The following is a 17,908-nucleotide window of genomic DNA, read 5'->3' as shown; positions in this document are numbered from 1 at the left end:
AGCTCAGACTTTGCATGACATGTTTTGTATTTTCTGATGTACTGAAAAAGTTATAAAACATTCTGCTCATACTTGTTTTTAAATACTGTGTGAAAGCATCACAGCTTGTGGGCTTTGCTATTCTTGTTGAAACACTGTAGTCACAAGATAGTAAAATTTCTCAGAAAATACTGTTTAAATTACACAAAAGTAAACCCTGTGGCCCTGACTCTTTTAAGATTCACCCTTGCTTCTGAGTACTGAGTTACTAACGTAGTTTGGGATGTTTTCTTAAGGCTAGAATTTACCAATGTAAGGCTTAATGAACCACAATAGAGCATGTTGCTTCCAGTCATGAACTTGTGGATATGATAAGATCCATCCCATTTTGGAAAATGTAGGACCTTTTAATGATGTTCTATGGATACTCTAACATAAAATGCAGGGTGTGGGAATTCAGGACATTGTTTTTGACTTGTAACTATATTTATCTTATCAGTTCTATTTTTTTTCACAGCACCCTGGTAAAACATGTTCGAAGTCAATGCCATCAAAGAGAAACGGTGAAACAATTTTAGTCAAAATGAACACCAGTTTTTCATGCACTACACAATGGCAACTGGCCAGTCACTGGGTTAAGTTCTCACAATAATTCCATTAAATAAAAATAGTTTCTATTCCTTTTAATTGGAAAATAAACTAATACTTTTGAAAGTCTTTCCTCCAAACAACCAGATAGTTTCTGTTAGAACTCATGTTTGAGTCTAAGCCATTTGATTCAGATACCTTCTATCAACCAAGAAACTACACATTTTTTGGTCCAAAAAATGACAAATGTCAATCATCTAAATGGGTTTAGTGAAATAGACATTCTTATCCTCACCAGAGTCTGCAATCATGCACAAAAGGCACAAAGGCTAGTTTCCACGTCTAGAATCTCCCCACTCACACAACAATGTATTGAGAAGTCTCCGGACACTCTATGGCAAAACAGGCCCATATTTAATCCATTTACACTGAACGTGGCCCTGTAACACCATCCTGAGCTGCCATTTTGAGAGTAAGGAATGGAAGGGAAGATGTTGGTACTTGCTGAGCCAATTGACTGTACACTTCGTAGTTTTCTTCCACTTCACCACACTATTAATACAGTTCCCAGACCTGTACAATGTTGTGCCCACCTGGTCTGGCAAGAAAAAACTCAACACGGTCAGATTCTTCCCAACAGCTTTATTCCAGGAACGACTCGATGCTATGGGAACCCGGGGAACCCAGGGAGGACTCCTTATATACACCCCAGCACTGGGGAGGGCTATGTGTCCTCCTCGGATTGGTCAGTCTGTGGCACCTTAATTTGCATGCACCCGCTTTGGAGAGGTTGGCACCAGATTCGGGCTAGCGCCTGTGCAGAGGTATTGGCAGCGACCGATGCGGAGACCGGCGCCATCTTTTAGGTGCCAGCTGCCTATAGTACAATATGTTTTGTTTTTTTTTTTTCAAATTTCCTTCTGCTTCTACATAAAGCAGTTTGGATGAGATCTGCTCCAGAACTTTGAAGTTCTTTTCCAGACTAAAACTAATATAGTGCTTGAATCTGAGGGCGTGACTTAAGCTTGCACATGTAACCTGGATGAGTTCTTTGGATAATTTGTAAGACTCTATGGCTAATGATCTCTGCTGTAAACGGTATGTTCTTTCAGGGTTCGTTTAAAATATACTATCTGACCTCACAGCTTTCAATAAAGAATGACTTCCCGACTTCCCCTTTATTAAACTTTGTACATTAGATTCTTAACTTCTGGATATGCATTGACTTTTTCCACTTAAAATGTTTTAATTATTTATTATGTGTATGCATCTATGTGTAAGTATGTGCACAGGAATGTGAATGTCAATGAAGGTCACAAAAAGATATCAGATTACCTTGAGAGCTACAGTTATGGGCAGTTATAAGCTACTCAACTTAGGTGCTGGGAATTGAACACAGGTCCTTGGGAAGAGTAACAAGTTCTCTTAACTGCTGAGCCATGTGTCCAGCTCCAGTTTATCATTTTTAAATGACAGAAATTAAGAAACACTGCTTCAACAATACAAAGTGAATAGCATATTTATATGTGATGGCTCCCACTGTGAAGACTAATTTTTCTCCCCTTGTACTTAGTACAATTGCCCTTAAAGTGTGGTCATAATAGCTCAGCATAAATGACTAATGGAATGCATAACAGAGGCACTGGGAGGATACTCAGAGAAGTAAAGTGTTCTAGCTGTGGCCACAAGGTGGGCATGGTTCTGTCTATGTGTCGACATACATGTGAGATGTGAGCTTTGAGATGATGTCATTCCTATTTTATCAGCCTTGTCAGAGCAGCATTGAAGCTGCAGATTCCCATTTATGTTTGTCCTCTAACTCACCACGATGTTCTGATGGTTAAAACTTTAAAAGGTAGACTAGGGTAAGTGGTCAGGCAGATATTTTGCAAGAGCAAGGACCTGTGCTTAATTCTCAGCACCAAAACAAAACAAAAGCCTACAAATAAATAGACAATAAACCCAGAGTTCTAATTTGACAAGAATCAAGGAAACTTTAACTCCTTTCATCACAATCAAAGTCAGTCCTGTTGAGTCATGTAGCACTAAGCACTTCAGGACTTAGCTGATTTTTCTTACCTGAATTTGGTCTTCCCAAAGAACATCCTGAGTCATATCACTTCTATAAATAAGTATAAATAGGTATTGGACATTCCTCTTTTCTGACAAGAATCTGTACACAAGGCTACAGCAGGAAGTGACATGAAGTGCATGCATGCATGTGTGTAAAGATATCTGTCTCATGTATTCTCCTAGAAATAAGTGGTCTTCACTGGCACTCTGTTGCTGTAGCTTTTTTCTTTGGGGTTGTAGCCTGGAATCTGAGCCAAGGTGTCTTGCTTGAGTCCATTCTGTAGGCCAGATTCAACCCCTTGTTTCCAGGCACTGCCACTGTCAGGGTAATCCTGAGGAATGAGGAAAGACATTTATTAAAAACCAGTCTTGACATGTTTAAAACCAACTTAAGGGACAGTGTATAACTACTGCTCTTTTATGAAGGGTGACCAAGATAGATTTGTATTCATTTCTACTTCCCAAAACATCCTCACAATTCTTTCATAATTCTAACATTGGAGCTCAGAACATATAAAAGCATGCCCTGCCTCCTCTTGAAGAGGGTTGTTATTGCCTAGCTCTTCTGCTGTTCCTCATCTTGCTCTCCATTGTCAGTCAGTGCAATTCACTTAGAGCTCAAGCTGAGCATCATGATTTTTGACTGGCAAGAAGAAGGCAAGTCTTATGGGTCTCTAGTTTGTCAAACAGAAATGTACTTCTTGGGTAAAAGGGCCTAAGGAAATTAGGCATAGTTGATGTTTCTTTGACTGTAACTTTCCACTATTTACACAAGATATGGTTTGAATGTGAAGTGCTGCTCTCAGTTTCACATCAGCTGATGATGCTGTTGGGTGGATTGTGACTCTTTAAGAAGTGGAGCCCATCTAGATCACTCATGGCTTTTCCTTGGGGCTATATCTTGCTCTGACCTCTACAAGCATTCACTTTCCTTCTGTTTCATCACCACCAGGATTTCAACAGTCTTCTCCTTCTCATGCTCGAACTAATCTGTTAATCTGTCCAAGTGCACGGGATTAGGAAATCATGGATGAACCATTTGAAACTGCAAGCCAAATCCAAACCAAAACACAACAAGCAACAATAAAAACCCACAACTCCTCCTTTGAGACTTTCTGCCAGGAATTTTGGTAAGCGATAACAGGCAAAAAATAACTAATGTAATATGGTAGAGAATTAGAAAATTGTGTCTATGTCATTCTGTATAATCATCTTTAGCTCTCAAATAGCAAAGGCTAAACAAAGGGAAAATAAGACTTGACACCAGGGTTAGACCCTCAGCTGTCTGACTCTCAAACTCATGAACTCATGGGACCTGTTTGACTGGGTCTTGTATTTTGTTCTGTTCTAAAACGTTTTTTGATTTTTTTTTTTTTACTGAAACTCACCTCTCAGGGGCAAAATAGACTTGGGGAACTGCCCACTTACAATATCAACAATCCAGCCATGAGGAGCATTTGCCCATCAACCCATACACTTCAAGACCATCAGCTGTGGGGATCAAAGGTCAGAGGCTTGATCCTTTCAAGCTCTGACATTTACTATTTTCTATTCTCATAGCCCTTTCAGTAGCAGATGTTGCAAAGGGGCAGAAGGGCATTCCCCAGGGGTGACACTCCTTCTTATTTAAGATTATCACCTAAGACCATTGGAAAATACAAATATGTACATTACAATTCATAACAATAGCAAAACTAGAGTTATGATGTTTGAAAAGAATTTTATGGTAGGGGTGTCACCACAACATGAGGAATAATATTAAAGGGTCTCAACATTAGGAAGGTTAAGAAGATTAAACTCAAGTTAGGTTGAGAACTTAATAAGCCAACAGCTGTTTGTTGTTTGCTTGTTTGTTGTTGATTTTTAATCTCTCTTTTTAAATGTATTCTTCACTCATATATTACATCCTGGAGGCAGTTTCTGCTCCCTCCACTCTTTCCCATTCCCCACACATACTCCTCTGTTCTCTCCCAGATCAACTTCTCTGGCAGGGCATGGGGGTAGGGTGTAGGGTGTGGGGCAAAGGGCGTACTGGGGAAATCAACACCTGGTTTAAGAAGCTCATTCATCTGCTCACCTGCTCTGTTTCCCGGTCATGCTGAACTCCACACCAACACAGAGTTTTGTATTTCTTAGACCAAAAGCAAAATAAATTGCAAACTGGTCTTATTAAAAGTGGATCAATGTCTTTGCCTCTTTGCTTGCCTATTAAGAAAAAGGAGATGTGTTAAATGGCTTCAGTGTTCCAGGTCTCCCGTTTCACTACAGGCAGTATTGACTTGAAGGCTGTTACTTTTGACCAGCTTGAAAACAAGCTTGAGAAGTGAATCCATAGAACTGGGAAGACTGCAGAAAGAGGTGAGAGCTAGCAGTTATAAATTTACAAACTGTCAGGTCGAGAAAGTTCAGGACTATAAAGTTAGATTGTGATAACATATTTATTTGGAAAATGTTCCTCTACTAGTAAATTTTGCAGGCCAACTGAAGAAATAACAGGAAGTATGTTTCTTAAATTTTATCTAAGTCATATATTTCCAGGATCATCTAGGTCAGTCTTTGTAAAATTAGAAGGATCATTCTCACTGTTTCTTTTTCTTCCATTACAACATCAATATCTTAGCCAGTCCTCCATGATTCTACCAGCCAATCTTGACTCCCCTTACACTTTCTTTCTGACCCTCAAAGCATACCTGATTAGTGTCCTGGCCCTTTATGTCCTACTATGGACCAAGTCAGAATGACATTTACACTAAGATGTAAAGGCTGATGAGGTCATCCTCCTAGAATCTTTGTAAATTTTCCAACCAATAAGACTAGTGTAAACACCACATCCTGCAAAGTGCTGGTGTGTATGAGTGCCAATCCATCTAAAGGTTTCTGAAGGAAGCAGTGTAGCAAGAGTTAAACACATTGATCAGATTCCTTCTATGGCCCGTTCCTATTTCTAAGTACCATTTTGTGCCTGTCCAATATTTTGAGGTTCAAATACTATGTTCCACAGTATTACATTATTCTGTCAAAAGATGTTTTTAAAATAGAGTTCTAATTAAATTGGTATTTGTTGGTCAGTGCTTTCTACAGACTAGGCACATTTCAAGCATGTATTGTTAGCATGGAACTTTATACTGATTAGCAAATAATGCATCAAGGAAGTAACCATCTGTGACCTTAAAGATGGTAGGATCATTTTTCTTAATGAGGTAGGTGAGTGTGAGAGAGAGAGAGAGAGAGAGAGAGAGAGAGAGAGAGAGAGAGAGAGAGAGAGAGAGAGATTGGTAGGGATAAAGGGTGATGTGCAAAAGCAGATGCCTGTAATGATGAATATCAGTGTGGTTCTGGATCAAATGTTTTTAAATTGAGGAAGGTGATATCTTTAAATAGACAACTAAATATCAAACACTGTAAAAATAATTTATATAATACAGACCAAGGCCTAAAGTTTCCTAACAAAATTTTCAGCACAAAGGAGATTTATTACCCCAGAGGGGGAAGAAAGGGATCAGAGAACGCCTCTGAATCAGTTTCTTTGTTTGCAGAAGTGAGATAAAACAAAACAAACAAACAAAAAACAAAACAGGGAGTCTGTGCGAGGATGAGTGGGTAAGTTCTGATTGGATATGTTAGCCAGATAATAAATTTTAATTGTTGGACATTGGTGTTTTGTCTCAGAAATGAGTCAGTATCCAAATAAGGGAATAAAACCTGAGGGCTAGCTTTAGGAATATAATCTATTGGCTTTTAGCAAAAGAAAGGAAAAGGGGGAACAAGCCAAAATCTGCTTGTGCCATGTTTGCCATACTAGGGCAGGCTAGAACCCTTCTAAAGAGTTCTTTGTTTCATATTAATTAGCTTCTGGGTGTTTTGTTTTCTTTCATTTTTGGTTTGGTTGTTTGTTTTCCTAAAATCAAAAACTAAGAGGTTGGAAGGCAGGTAGTAGATCCTGAAGTTAGGACAGATGCTCAATTTTACAAACAGGAAGGTTAAGAATGAAAATGTAACTCAGCTTGGGATCTTCGTAGTTTTCCTTATTCTGAGGTTTATAACATTCTTTATAAACAAAACCTTGAAGATCAAGCTTAATGAAAGTAGAATATTTCAGTCTGTGACTATGATATGTAAAAAAACTTTTCAAATAACTGAGTTTTATAAAGTAACAGAGCAAGATTTGAAGAGGAAACATTACTATGCTTTTATTTATTTACTTGTCTTTATTTTCTGTGCATTGATATTTAGTCTGTATTAATGTCTGTGAATCATGAACCTGCATTGCCCACAGAGGCCAGAAAAGGACCTCAGACTCCCTGGAACTGAAATTATAGACAATTGTGAGCTACAATGCGGTGCTGGGAGTTGAATCTGATCCTCTAGAAAAGCAGCCAGTGTTTTTAACTGCTAATATATACCTCCAGACAGCAATATCACTACTTTTATTGCAACCTTGGTTCTCCTTCCTCTGAACAAAAGCAATGTTGTGTCAAGGCAGTAACCCTGTGAGAACAGAATAAAGCATAGCTTATCATCCAACCCCTTCTTTTCCTCTTCGTGGATCCCATGCTCAGTGTACAAGCCTCAAAGACCTATAATGAAATCCTGAATGTAAAATAGTATTAAAATGTAAAATAGTATTACTTAGCACTGAGTCTTCCTCCACCCATTACCTCATCCCCTTTCCATTCAAGAAGGGAAGCCCAGTTTGGGAACTACCCCACCCTGGGGCATCTAGTTGCAGCAGGACCAAGCACTTGGTGCCCTCAAAAGAAAATGCGTGAGGCTGCCAGTTTGACAATGGCATAAAATACGCCTCTAAGAGGGGAATCCAGCCAACCTACCTGTGAGGAAGCTGATGATTATTCCAGCAGCTATACATCCCAGGCAGCCCACAGCACTGAAGTAAAGGTAGGAGAGTGAGTACCACGTGTCAGCTAGGACAGGTCTGTTGAGAAAAGCAGCACATGTCACCAACTGTGTTCATTGTTCAGAAATAAGGACTCATCACTTCAGGGGCACTCACTGTTCCCTTTACATTCTAGCATCTCTTAAAATCCCAATGTTTCATATTTTACTATTTAATTCTTTAATAAAATTAATTATGAGCTTCATTGACTTTTCATTATACACAATTCATATCATCCCTGATTTAAAATTATAGATATGTATGTGCATGTACATGTATATATAAAGAGAGAGGGAGAGTGGAGAAGGAGAAAGAGACAGAGAGACAGACAGAGACTGAGAAAGAAAGAGAGACAGACAGAGAGAGAGATTTTGCAATGAGGTACAGATGTTCCATTCTTTGTCAATTATTACCTTTCAATTTTTCATTAACCCCAGATTTACTGAAAAATTGTGACAGACATTTGTCTATGTGTATGAGCTAGTGGAAAGTCTCCAAAGGGATGTGTCAGAGCTTTCATGTGATAGAAGCATTGGATTATAGATAGAGAGAGAGAGCACAGCCTTCAGATACTTTGCAGTAGGATCATCACCCCCATCTCTTCTTCAGTCCTCCGATATATTACTTTTACTCTTGTTTATCTGAATGCAGAGGAATAGCCATCTTCAGAACTCTGTATAATTTTGCACTATTAGATATCTAACATTACATTCTTAGATTGTAGAGTATAATTAGCAGTATGTAATCTAATGTTCTTAGATTGCAGGTCATACCTCCAAACAGGAAGATAGCTATGATAGCTATGGGCCTTTATTTTTACTAAGTCAATATTTCCTAGTTTCAACCTAGCAGTAAGACTAGTATGATATAGACTTAGTATGATATCTTTAAACACAGCATTCATACCTGCTGGAAATCTGTGGAGCTACTGTTGTTGTTATATTTAGTTCGACACAATGGTCTGTTGATAGAGGTAAAGGTAATGTCTTAGATTCTGGTGCAGGGTAAATGAAAGATCCAATGGCCACCCAGAATGACAACGTGATTCCAGTAAGAAGTCCTCCTAGAGCACCCTTGATGGAGAAAAAAAAAAAAAAAAAAAAACAAGATAATGAGGAAGTAGATGAAGACTTTCCTTGCAATATTGATATCAAGTGTTATTGCTTTTTCTTGTATGGATAGTGATAAAAGGTGTTATGTACAATGGAGATCCAAGCTGTCCACCTTATATCTTGGTCACAGGCATTTAAAACAGCTCAAACTGCCTTCATTCAAAGCCTCAGAAAGCAGATTTATTTACTTATTCATTTACTTAGTCTCTGTACTGAGTGTGGATTCTAGGCTCTTATGCATGCTAGACCAAATTTCTACCACTAAATCATAACTCCCTACCAGCTAATAAAGTTATTTTAAGTAAGAATAAGTTGTTCCTTAAGTGAATTTTTTTCTGCCACCTGTTTGTTCCTCCTGTTACTATTGAAGCCTTCATGTTCAATAGAAGAATTTCAGAAGCTATTAAAAACTTGAGACATCGTAGTCAAATTTTATCAAGAGATACTGTACAGAAAGTCTGGCTGTGACGTCATTTCACAAGTTAGAAAAGTCTCCTGATGCTCTAGTTTTGGGTTTGTTTGCTTAATTAATCAATTAATTGATTCTAAACTCGAGTTTATTTTTATTATTATAATAAAAGTGTATTTTTATTATTATAATAAAAAGTGTATTTTTATTATTCCAGACATTTAAAGTTTATGCTTCTTAATAAGCAGTGGAAATTTGATGGACAATTTATCTGGCAAGGAAGCAGAACAAATCTAACAAACACTAGGATTGCTGGAAAAGGGACATTAGATGCTTCTTTTTTTATTGGATATTTCATTTCAAATGTTATCCCCTTTCCCAGTTTTCCCTCTAGAAACTCCCTATCCCATCCCTCCTCCACTGCTTCTATGAGAGTGCTCCCCCACCCACCCACTCATTCTTTGCCACTATATAGCTGAGACTTTTGTGGAAGAAAACAGCTTGTTGAGTTTCTTTATGCACAAAAGGGAGTCTTTTGTAAGGACTCAGGATGCTTTCTCCATTATTGTTTGGTGAAATAAAATCAACATGTGTAAATGAATACTTGTACTTTTGGCCTGGACAAGAGGTCTGCAAACTTCTGTAAACAGCCATGTTTTAGGCTTTATGATCTGTGAAGTATGTCACAGCTATTCATCTTTGCCCTTGTACCAAATGAATCATGGACAATACCAAACACAAGAGTTTGGTTGTGGTTCAGTCAGACTTTATTGATGGACATTAAAATTTGATATTAATGTGTTGTTAAATATAATCACTTTTAGTTTCCTCCTACTTACAAATGTCTAAACATTCTTAGATTGCAGGTCATACCCACAGACAGGAAGCCAGTAATGTAGCTTTGTTTGTTGAGATCAAATTTCCTGAACTCAACCTAATAGTAAAAAATGACCTAATAGTAAGAAATGCTGGCAAGTCAACTTGGGTAGCCACCCAGACAGCCATGTTGAGGCAGAAACTGCAGCTGTCTCTGGTAGTCCCTTAGTAGTTAAGGTCAGTGAACAAGAGAAGAGATGGCACAAGTTCATAGTATTCACTATCCTTTGTATATAGAACAACATTCTTTTTCTGACTAATTAGAAAAACTAGGGCATACCAGCAAAGATAATCTCTAATTCACTACTTCACTTATTTTTGAGATTATAATATAATTATATCATTCTCTTTTCCCTTTCCTCTGAACTCTCCCATATCTCTTTCCTTGATCTATTTCCAATTGATGGCCTATTTTATTAATTGCTATTGCATGTATGTGTGTGTATATATGTATGTATGTATATGTGTATGTATGTATATGTGTGTGTGTATTTTAAACATAACTTAATCAGCATGTATAATGTTACTTTTGTGTATACATTTTAACAGTTGACTATTTGATACTGGATAACCAATTCATATGCTCTTCCCTGGGGAAGACTATTTTTCCCCTTTGCACTATTCCTTAGTTGCTTATATTTCTTTGTCTAGAGCAAGGCCTGTGTTCTTTCCTATGTCCACATGAGCATGGCTATTGTTTTTCTAACTGTGTATATTCTAGCAAAAACATATGTTACTGAATATGTCTTTTAAATGTATGGATTTAGTAACTAGATAGTATCACAAATTATAACCTATGATATAAACATTTTAATAAACCCAAATACCACAGAAGCAATTTTCGTAGTGTTCTAAATACTGCAGAAGAAGTTTTACAAATGTCCAAATGTTCACTATATATCCAAGTTCACTACCTAATTCTACAAAACTATCTAGAATCTTGCTAGAACAGTATCAACCAAAATCAGATAGCTATATGCTTACAACCAGATGGGTCTTCAAACTCATAATTTATACATAAATACAAGCAGGCTTTCTGGAGTCTCTCTGATTGTGCATGAAAGTATGTAGAGGATGACATACAAGTGACTGATCAATTAGAGAAAGTTATATTCAAAATGGATGTGAATGGTGCTATGTTACTTTTCTTAAAAGGTTCTTTTTAAAATATTTTTATTAGGTATTTTCCTCATTTACATTTCCAATGCTATACCAAAAGTCCCCCATACCTTCCCCTCCACTCCCCTACCCACCCACTCCCACTTTTTGGCCCTGGCATTCCCCTGTACTGGGGCATATAAAGTTTGTAAGTCCAATGGACCTCTCTTTCCAGTGATGCCTGACTAGGCCATCTTTTGATACATATGCAGCTAGAGTCAAGAGCTCAGGGGTACTGGTTAGTTCATAATGTTGTTCCACCTATAGGGTTGCAATTCCCTTTAGCTCCTTGGGTACTTTCTCTAGCTTCTCCATTGGGAGCCCTGTGATCCATCCAATAGCTGACAGTGAGCATCCACTTCCACTTCTGTGTTTGCTAGGCCCCGGCATAGTTTCACAAGAGAGAGCTATATCTGGGTCCTTTCAGCAAAATCTTGCTAGTGTATGCAATGGTGTCAGTGTTTGGAAGCTGATTATGGGATGGATCCCTGGATAGGGCAGTCCCTAGATGGTCCATCCTTTCATCACAGCTCCAAACTTTGTTCTTAAAAGGTTCTTATCTGGCCTATACCTGAAAAACACTCTACTTATATTTATTTAAAAACATGCAGCAGAAGAGCTAGATGTGAGAATATCTTTGACTTGTCATTTCTATGTATTAATCATTTGGCATAAGACCTTTCAAGGCCACCTCTTCCCTAATCTGTCTTTTGCTCTAAGCAGGTTTCAGTATAGTCTGATCTAGTAGGACCTATATCCTATTTAATTCTATAACTCTGTATATGTATATGTTTGTAAAATACAATGCAAGTGACATGAATTTCAGGCACTTTATTTGTTTGTAAAGTTGTTTGTTTGTTTTCTAGCAAAAACAAACAGCCTTCCCAAGTTGAGGGAAGAGGAAAGAGAAAATGAAAAGAGCCTAGTTTAACTTACGAAGAGACATATTGAATCCTTACCTTCCAGTTTACAAAAGGAAACACGAGTCCCAAAGTGAATAAACCTAGCATCGGTCCCCCACACATGCCATGGATGCTGAGGGCAGCCTATAGGACAAAGCAGACCAATCAGCCTGACAACGACAGTGCATTTGTAGCCTTCCCTCACACCAGCATCCCTTCCTTGAACCTAGGATAAAGTTGAGCTACATTCATTAATCATATGGGATAGATAGATAGATAGATAGATAGATAGATAGATAGATAGATAGATATGCATCTGTATATGCATACCATTACATACACATAAACTATTCATATTCTTATGCACATCAATGTATATGTATGTGTATGTTTATGTATGTATGTATGTTTAGAGTATAGCAATTTTATAAACTTGAAATTATTGGAGCCACATTATCTTGTTATAGCAAATAGGCTTTTTTTTTATTTCTTTATTTCACTTGCTTAGAACTCAGAAGGCCCTGGGTCTAATTCCCAGCACCAGAGAAATATTTTGTTTATTTGTTAAGTGAGTTACTCTTTCAATAACCTGTAACTGATTTTTCCTATCCTGCATGGCCTATCAGTTGTTTTAACTTGGTTTGAATTTTTCGTCACTTAGATAATAATTATCTGGAGTGCAGCCACTGACATTCCATCCATTGCACCTCAGTTCATGGAGAATGTCTGTAGAACACTGGGGAGGCCATTAGACACCCTTTAACTCTTCCTTTGATTTCTCTCTACATTTATGGATATTATATTAATATATTGTTTGGATATTAAGAAATTTTGAATAGAGCATTTTCATGTCTTTCATTCTTTAAATGACTGAACCAAATAAACTTCCTTAGGATTTATGGACTACCTATAGTATAAACATGAGTAAAAACAGCTTTTCTGTATTGTATATAATTTTGTCCATGTAAATTCATAAGTAATATAAGAAAAATAGCAATGTGGCAAAACTGAGAAAGTATTCTTTCAGCATGAAGAGTGTCTGAGACCTTCCAACAACTGGAAAATAGATATGAATTGAATTACGTTAATGAACTTGTACACAGATGCATACATATACAACATGTATAAAACTACTTTTGTTGCAGCAGTTTTTTGTTTGTTTGTTGTTTTGGGGGTTTTTTGCTGGTTTACGGTTGATTCTTTTTTTTCCATTTTTTTATTAGATATTTTCTTCATTTACATTTCAAATGCTATCCCGAAAGTCGCCTATACCCTCCTCCTGCCCTGCTCCCCTGCCCACCAACTCCCACTTCTTGGCCCTGGTGTTCCCCTGTACTGGGGCATATAAAGTTTGCAATACCAAGGGGCTTCTCTTTCTATATCTGTTCAAGACCATGTGGATTTTATATCAGGATCCAAGCTTTAGAATGCTCCCAAGATCTTATAACAGTTTGTTTGTCATGTGCCACTTGGGTAGGTGACAGGCAGTCAAGAAGATTCACCCTAGACAGTCAAGAAGATCCATCCATCTAGACAATGACTCATTCAATTCCCACACTCACTCAGGACAGTGACAGTAAACAAAGTTTGTAGAAAAGAAACTGTGTCTGCTAGAAAGACGCTCAAGTCTACTTTCATTTAGAGAGTGGACAAAGGTGATATGGATTTGTATGGCTTAATATTTTTACTTTTTTTTTAACCAATAGCAGTCTTTTAAAAAAATCAAGAAATTTTAGGTTTGGTTTGGTTTTGGTTTGCTTGTTTGTTTGTGTTTATGTTTGTGTTTTTTGAGACAGGGTTTCCTCTATGTAACAACTCTCTATGGCTGTACTGGAACTCTCTTTTTGACCAGGCTGTGAGTTTGAGACCTGCCTGCTCTACAGAGCTAGTTCCAGGACAACCAGAGTTGCACATAGAAATCTTACCTTGAATAGTTAAATATGAAAAACAAATTGATAGGAAAATGATAGATGACAGATAGATAGATAGATAGATAGATAGATAGATAGATAGATAGATAGATAAATAGATAGATAGATAATAAAAATACCAAGAGCACAGGCAGATCACCATAATACCCTCCTTACTTTATTTGAAGAAGAAACTGGCTTTGATAGAGCCTATCTTTAAAAATTAGACTGAATTCTCACTATAACCTGCTACATAATACTAAGACTTGATGAAGTTTCTGCTATTAACATATTTATTCAACTTTCACTTTCTTATATAAAAATATAAATATACAAGATATCTTCCCATTTCCTCTAGCCATAACATATGATCTTTTTCCAGAAATATGAGCTATAATATATTATTGTAATTTCTTTTCCTGATTCATTTTCAAAGAATTCAATCTCTTTTATTATTTTGATAAGAAAAGGGCATATGAGATTAAAATGTTTTTCCCCCTGTCTTTTGTTATTTACTATTTGTGGTATTTCCTTTGCTGGAGATAGGATTAATTCATCATGATATAGCAGCTTAATTTTGAAGATAATTACTAGCTTTCATTTGAAGACTCAATAAAATATTAAAGATACTTATCTCCTCTTGAATGTGGAGAGAACTTGCAATACCTTATGTCTCAGAGCAAAAAACAACAGAAATTCAATCCAAGAGCTTCTATTTTAAATACATATATATTCAAATGTTCCCTGTGTATCTGTAGTCTATGAAAGAACAGAACTTTATTTTTACTTCCTTTTTATTGTCATTTAGTATTTTTATTTAGAGACAAACTTAAAGCTACTCTACCTTGGTGTCTACTTCAAAGTCTACATTCCTTCTGAGTTTCTCCTACAATTAGAGGACAATATACACTAATGTGTACTCTTAGCTCTGGAGCTGCTTACAGGGCATGGCATGGCATTTAGCTATGCTTACCTTGCTTAAAATGTCAGAAGAGCATCTTATACCCACTTCCAGAACATTTTTTTGGTGAGGATTTAATGTAGACTCCAAAGTAAACCATGTTTGTGTACCACATATTGGGGTGACCCTGAAATGCCCACTATTCTCACTGTATGTGTCAATGCTGCCCCCTGCTATGGAGTTTTGATTTTTGTGGCATGGCTTCTGGATATTAGAATGCTTAAGATCTAGGGAAGATCTGCTTTAGTTGCAATAACAACGTCTGGAAATATTATATGGCAACATTTTAACTATCAGGAATCTTTAAAGGTTTTTGAATTTTGATCATAATGAATCTTGTCATCACTTCATGAGTTTTATTATCTTCCTATTCTGAAAGGAATCCAGCTGAAAATTTACATCTTTAGCTAATTCAGATCTGCCAGTAGTGAATATCAGAATATGAGACATAAGAAATGGGCAGAAGATTAAAAACTAGAAGACCAAAGAGGTGTAAATCAGATGTCTCACAGGAAGCTCTCTGAAGCCCTCATTACTGACAAAGCCTTCCTGCTCTCCTCTGATCCCACCCCACATCCTCCAGCACACCATTGCAAGATAAACAGCTTTCATAGCCATTGGGTTTCTCACAGCCTTCAGAACACTAAGATATGTTTCATCACATGTATTAAGAGAATACCATATGTATGGCATGTTGCACATGAGACCTGACTGTGGTAAATTGTCTCCCTTAGAACAGTTCACAGATTGAAACTTTTCAAGACACATTTTGTAAATTCCTAACTAAAACAGTAACACAGGACTTGAATACCAAACTTAAATATATGAAACACTAAACAAAATTATTAATTAAGAGAAGTTATTTAGTTTTATATATAACACTGAAAATTATGGTTACCAGCATCACCTACAATCACATGACATGTTTATAAAGATGGGTTTTGTGAAGAGAAAAGTAGACTCAGTTCAATCATGCAGACATGTGGGACTTGAGTTTCTGTTGGTTTACATATGGAAAACGAGAATCTGCATATTGATTTACTATATGCAAATAGTGAAGAGGTAGAGTAAAAAAACAACAATTGTTTTTATTTTCTCAGATGTGGTTTCCATTGCTAGCCTGCCAGCGTCCATGCTATGTGGACAGTGTGGCACACACTTGAGCCAATCAAGTCAGTTGGGCCAGAATACTCAGGACAGAAGGATGAGTCCAGCTATCTTAACTCATTCACTATAGATAATAATTTATTTCCATCAGTCACTAGGGGTGTCTTGCCTCCTCTGGAACCTGCCACACCTTAATTACAAATGAGCTGAAAATAGATGATTTTTTTTAACCTACTGATCACAGTGAAAAAGAAAAAACAAAGAATCATAAGACACTGGAAGGAATGTGAGAATACATGTTCTCTGAACTGAGAAAATAAACCCATGACAAATCATACTATTACCACTTTCACCTCCTGAAAGTAGTTTTGGTTGAAATTTTCATGTATGTTGAAATTAGATCTGTTTTCCATAAATATTAATGTTGGTCCTTAGACTAATAGGCATGGCATTAGAAAGGATAACAGAAAATTCTGCTATAAAATCAAATGTCTTCTCCCTCTTTCATTACCTGTACAACACTCCCCATGAGGGATGCAACCACAGCCATGGAGGTACACAAAATACCAAAAAGGATACCTGCAGGAAGGAAAACATGGGATGATATAGTTCCTTAAGGTCAGCCATGAACACCCATCCCTGTGTCCAGCTCAAGTCCCACTGAAGGACTGTGGAAAGAAAACTTTCTTTACACAGCCAGTACAGCCTCTACTCAGCACATTTGTAATCTTTCCTCAGGTAAAATTAACTTGAGTCCAGGATTTAAAGATTTCTTTTTGGCATTCCAGAAGTCTGTGGAGAAAGAGGAACACTCCTCCATTGCTGGTGGGATTGGAAACTTGTACAACCACTCTGGAAATCAATCTGGAGGTTCCTTGGAAAATTAGAAATAGATCTACCTGAATACTCAGCTATACCACTCTGGGGAATATACCCAAAATATGCCCCACCATGCCACAGAGGAATGTGTTTCACCATGTTCATAATGGCCTTATTTGTGATAGCCAGAAGTTGGAAACAACCTAGATGTCCCACAACAGAAGAACGGATACAGAAAAAATGTGGTTCATTTACACAATGGAATACTACTCAGCTATTAAGAATGAGAACATCCTGATTTTTGCAGGCAAATGGATGGAACTAGAAAATATCATCCTGAGTGAGGTAACTCAGACCCAAAAGGACATGCATGGTATGTACTCACTAATAAGTGGATATTAGCCAAAAAGGAGGAAGAGGAGGAGGAAGAGGAGGAAGCGGAGGAAAAGGAGGAGAGAAAAAGAAAAAGAAAAAGAAACAGAAAAAGAAAAAAACTCATACAGAATACACAAGATACAGCCCACAGAATTCAAAAGGCTCAACAAGCTGAAGTGCCCAAGTGAGGACAGTGAGGATGCCTCAGACCCACTTGGGAGAGAGAAGAAAGCAATCACAAGTGGGGAGGGAGGGAGAGACCTGAGAGGGAAAGTGGGTGGGGCAGACAGTGAGGGGAAGAAGGGAACATGATCTTGTATTGGGTGAGGGAAAAGGACTGAAGCCCTGAGAGCCAGCAGAAAGAATGAGAACAGATAACCTCAGAAAATAGGAGGATGGGGCAACCCCCCAGAATGCAAAAAAGGCCTGGGAGGTGAGAGACTCCCAGGACTCATAGGACCTTTGATGAAATGCCCAAAAGTAGGAAGAGGGAACTTATAGAGCCTACCTCTAGCAGGAAGACAGGACATCAAGTGAGGGATGGGGTTGCCATTCGTCACACCTCTGACCCATAATTGTTTCTGTCTGAAGGATGTGGAGAAAGAGGAACACTCCTCCATTGTTGGTGGGATTGCAAGCTTGTACAACCACTCTGGAAATCAGTCTGGCGGTTCCTCAGAAACTTGGATATAGTAATACCAGAGGATCCAGCAATACCTCTCCTGGGCATATATCCAGAAGATGT

General features: G+C 37.6%; 1 protein-coding gene across 2 annotated transcripts in view; it reads right to left on the bottom strand.

Annotated features, from left to right (window-relative positions):
* Positions 1 to 1,189: 1,189 nt before the first annotated feature.
* Positions 1,190 to 17,908, bottom strand: part of Slc5a12 (solute carrier family 5 member 12) — a 50,675-nt gene continuing 33,956 nt past the window's right edge. For both annotated transcript variants that reach the window (XM_021155925.2, XM_029474257.1), the window contains exons 10-15: positions 16,481 to 16,548; positions 12,049 to 12,135; positions 8,441 to 8,607; positions 7,470 to 7,573; positions 4,718 to 4,845; positions 1,190 to 2,972 (exon numbers count right to left, since the gene is read on the bottom strand). In XM_021155925.2, coding sequence (XP_021011584.1) covers positions 2,820 to 2,972; positions 4,718 to 4,845; positions 7,470 to 7,573; positions 8,441 to 8,607; positions 12,049 to 12,135; positions 16,481 to 16,548 — 707 coding nt within the window. In that variant the 3' untranslated portion in view covers positions 1,190 to 2,819. The remainder of the gene's footprint in view (positions 2,973 to 4,717; positions 4,846 to 7,469; positions 7,574 to 8,440; positions 8,608 to 12,048; positions 12,136 to 16,480; positions 16,549 to 17,908) is intronic.

The sequence above is a fragment of the Mus caroli genome, chromosome 2, assembly GCF_900094665.2.
Source record: "Mus caroli chromosome 2, CAROLI_EIJ_v1.1, whole genome shotgun sequence".
In the NCBI taxonomy this organism is placed as follows: Eukaryota; Metazoa; Chordata; class Mammalia; order Rodentia; family Muridae; genus Mus; species Mus caroli.
The sequence above is the reverse complement of the archived record's forward strand: the minus strand, read 5'-3'. Positions and strand labels throughout refer to the sequence as shown.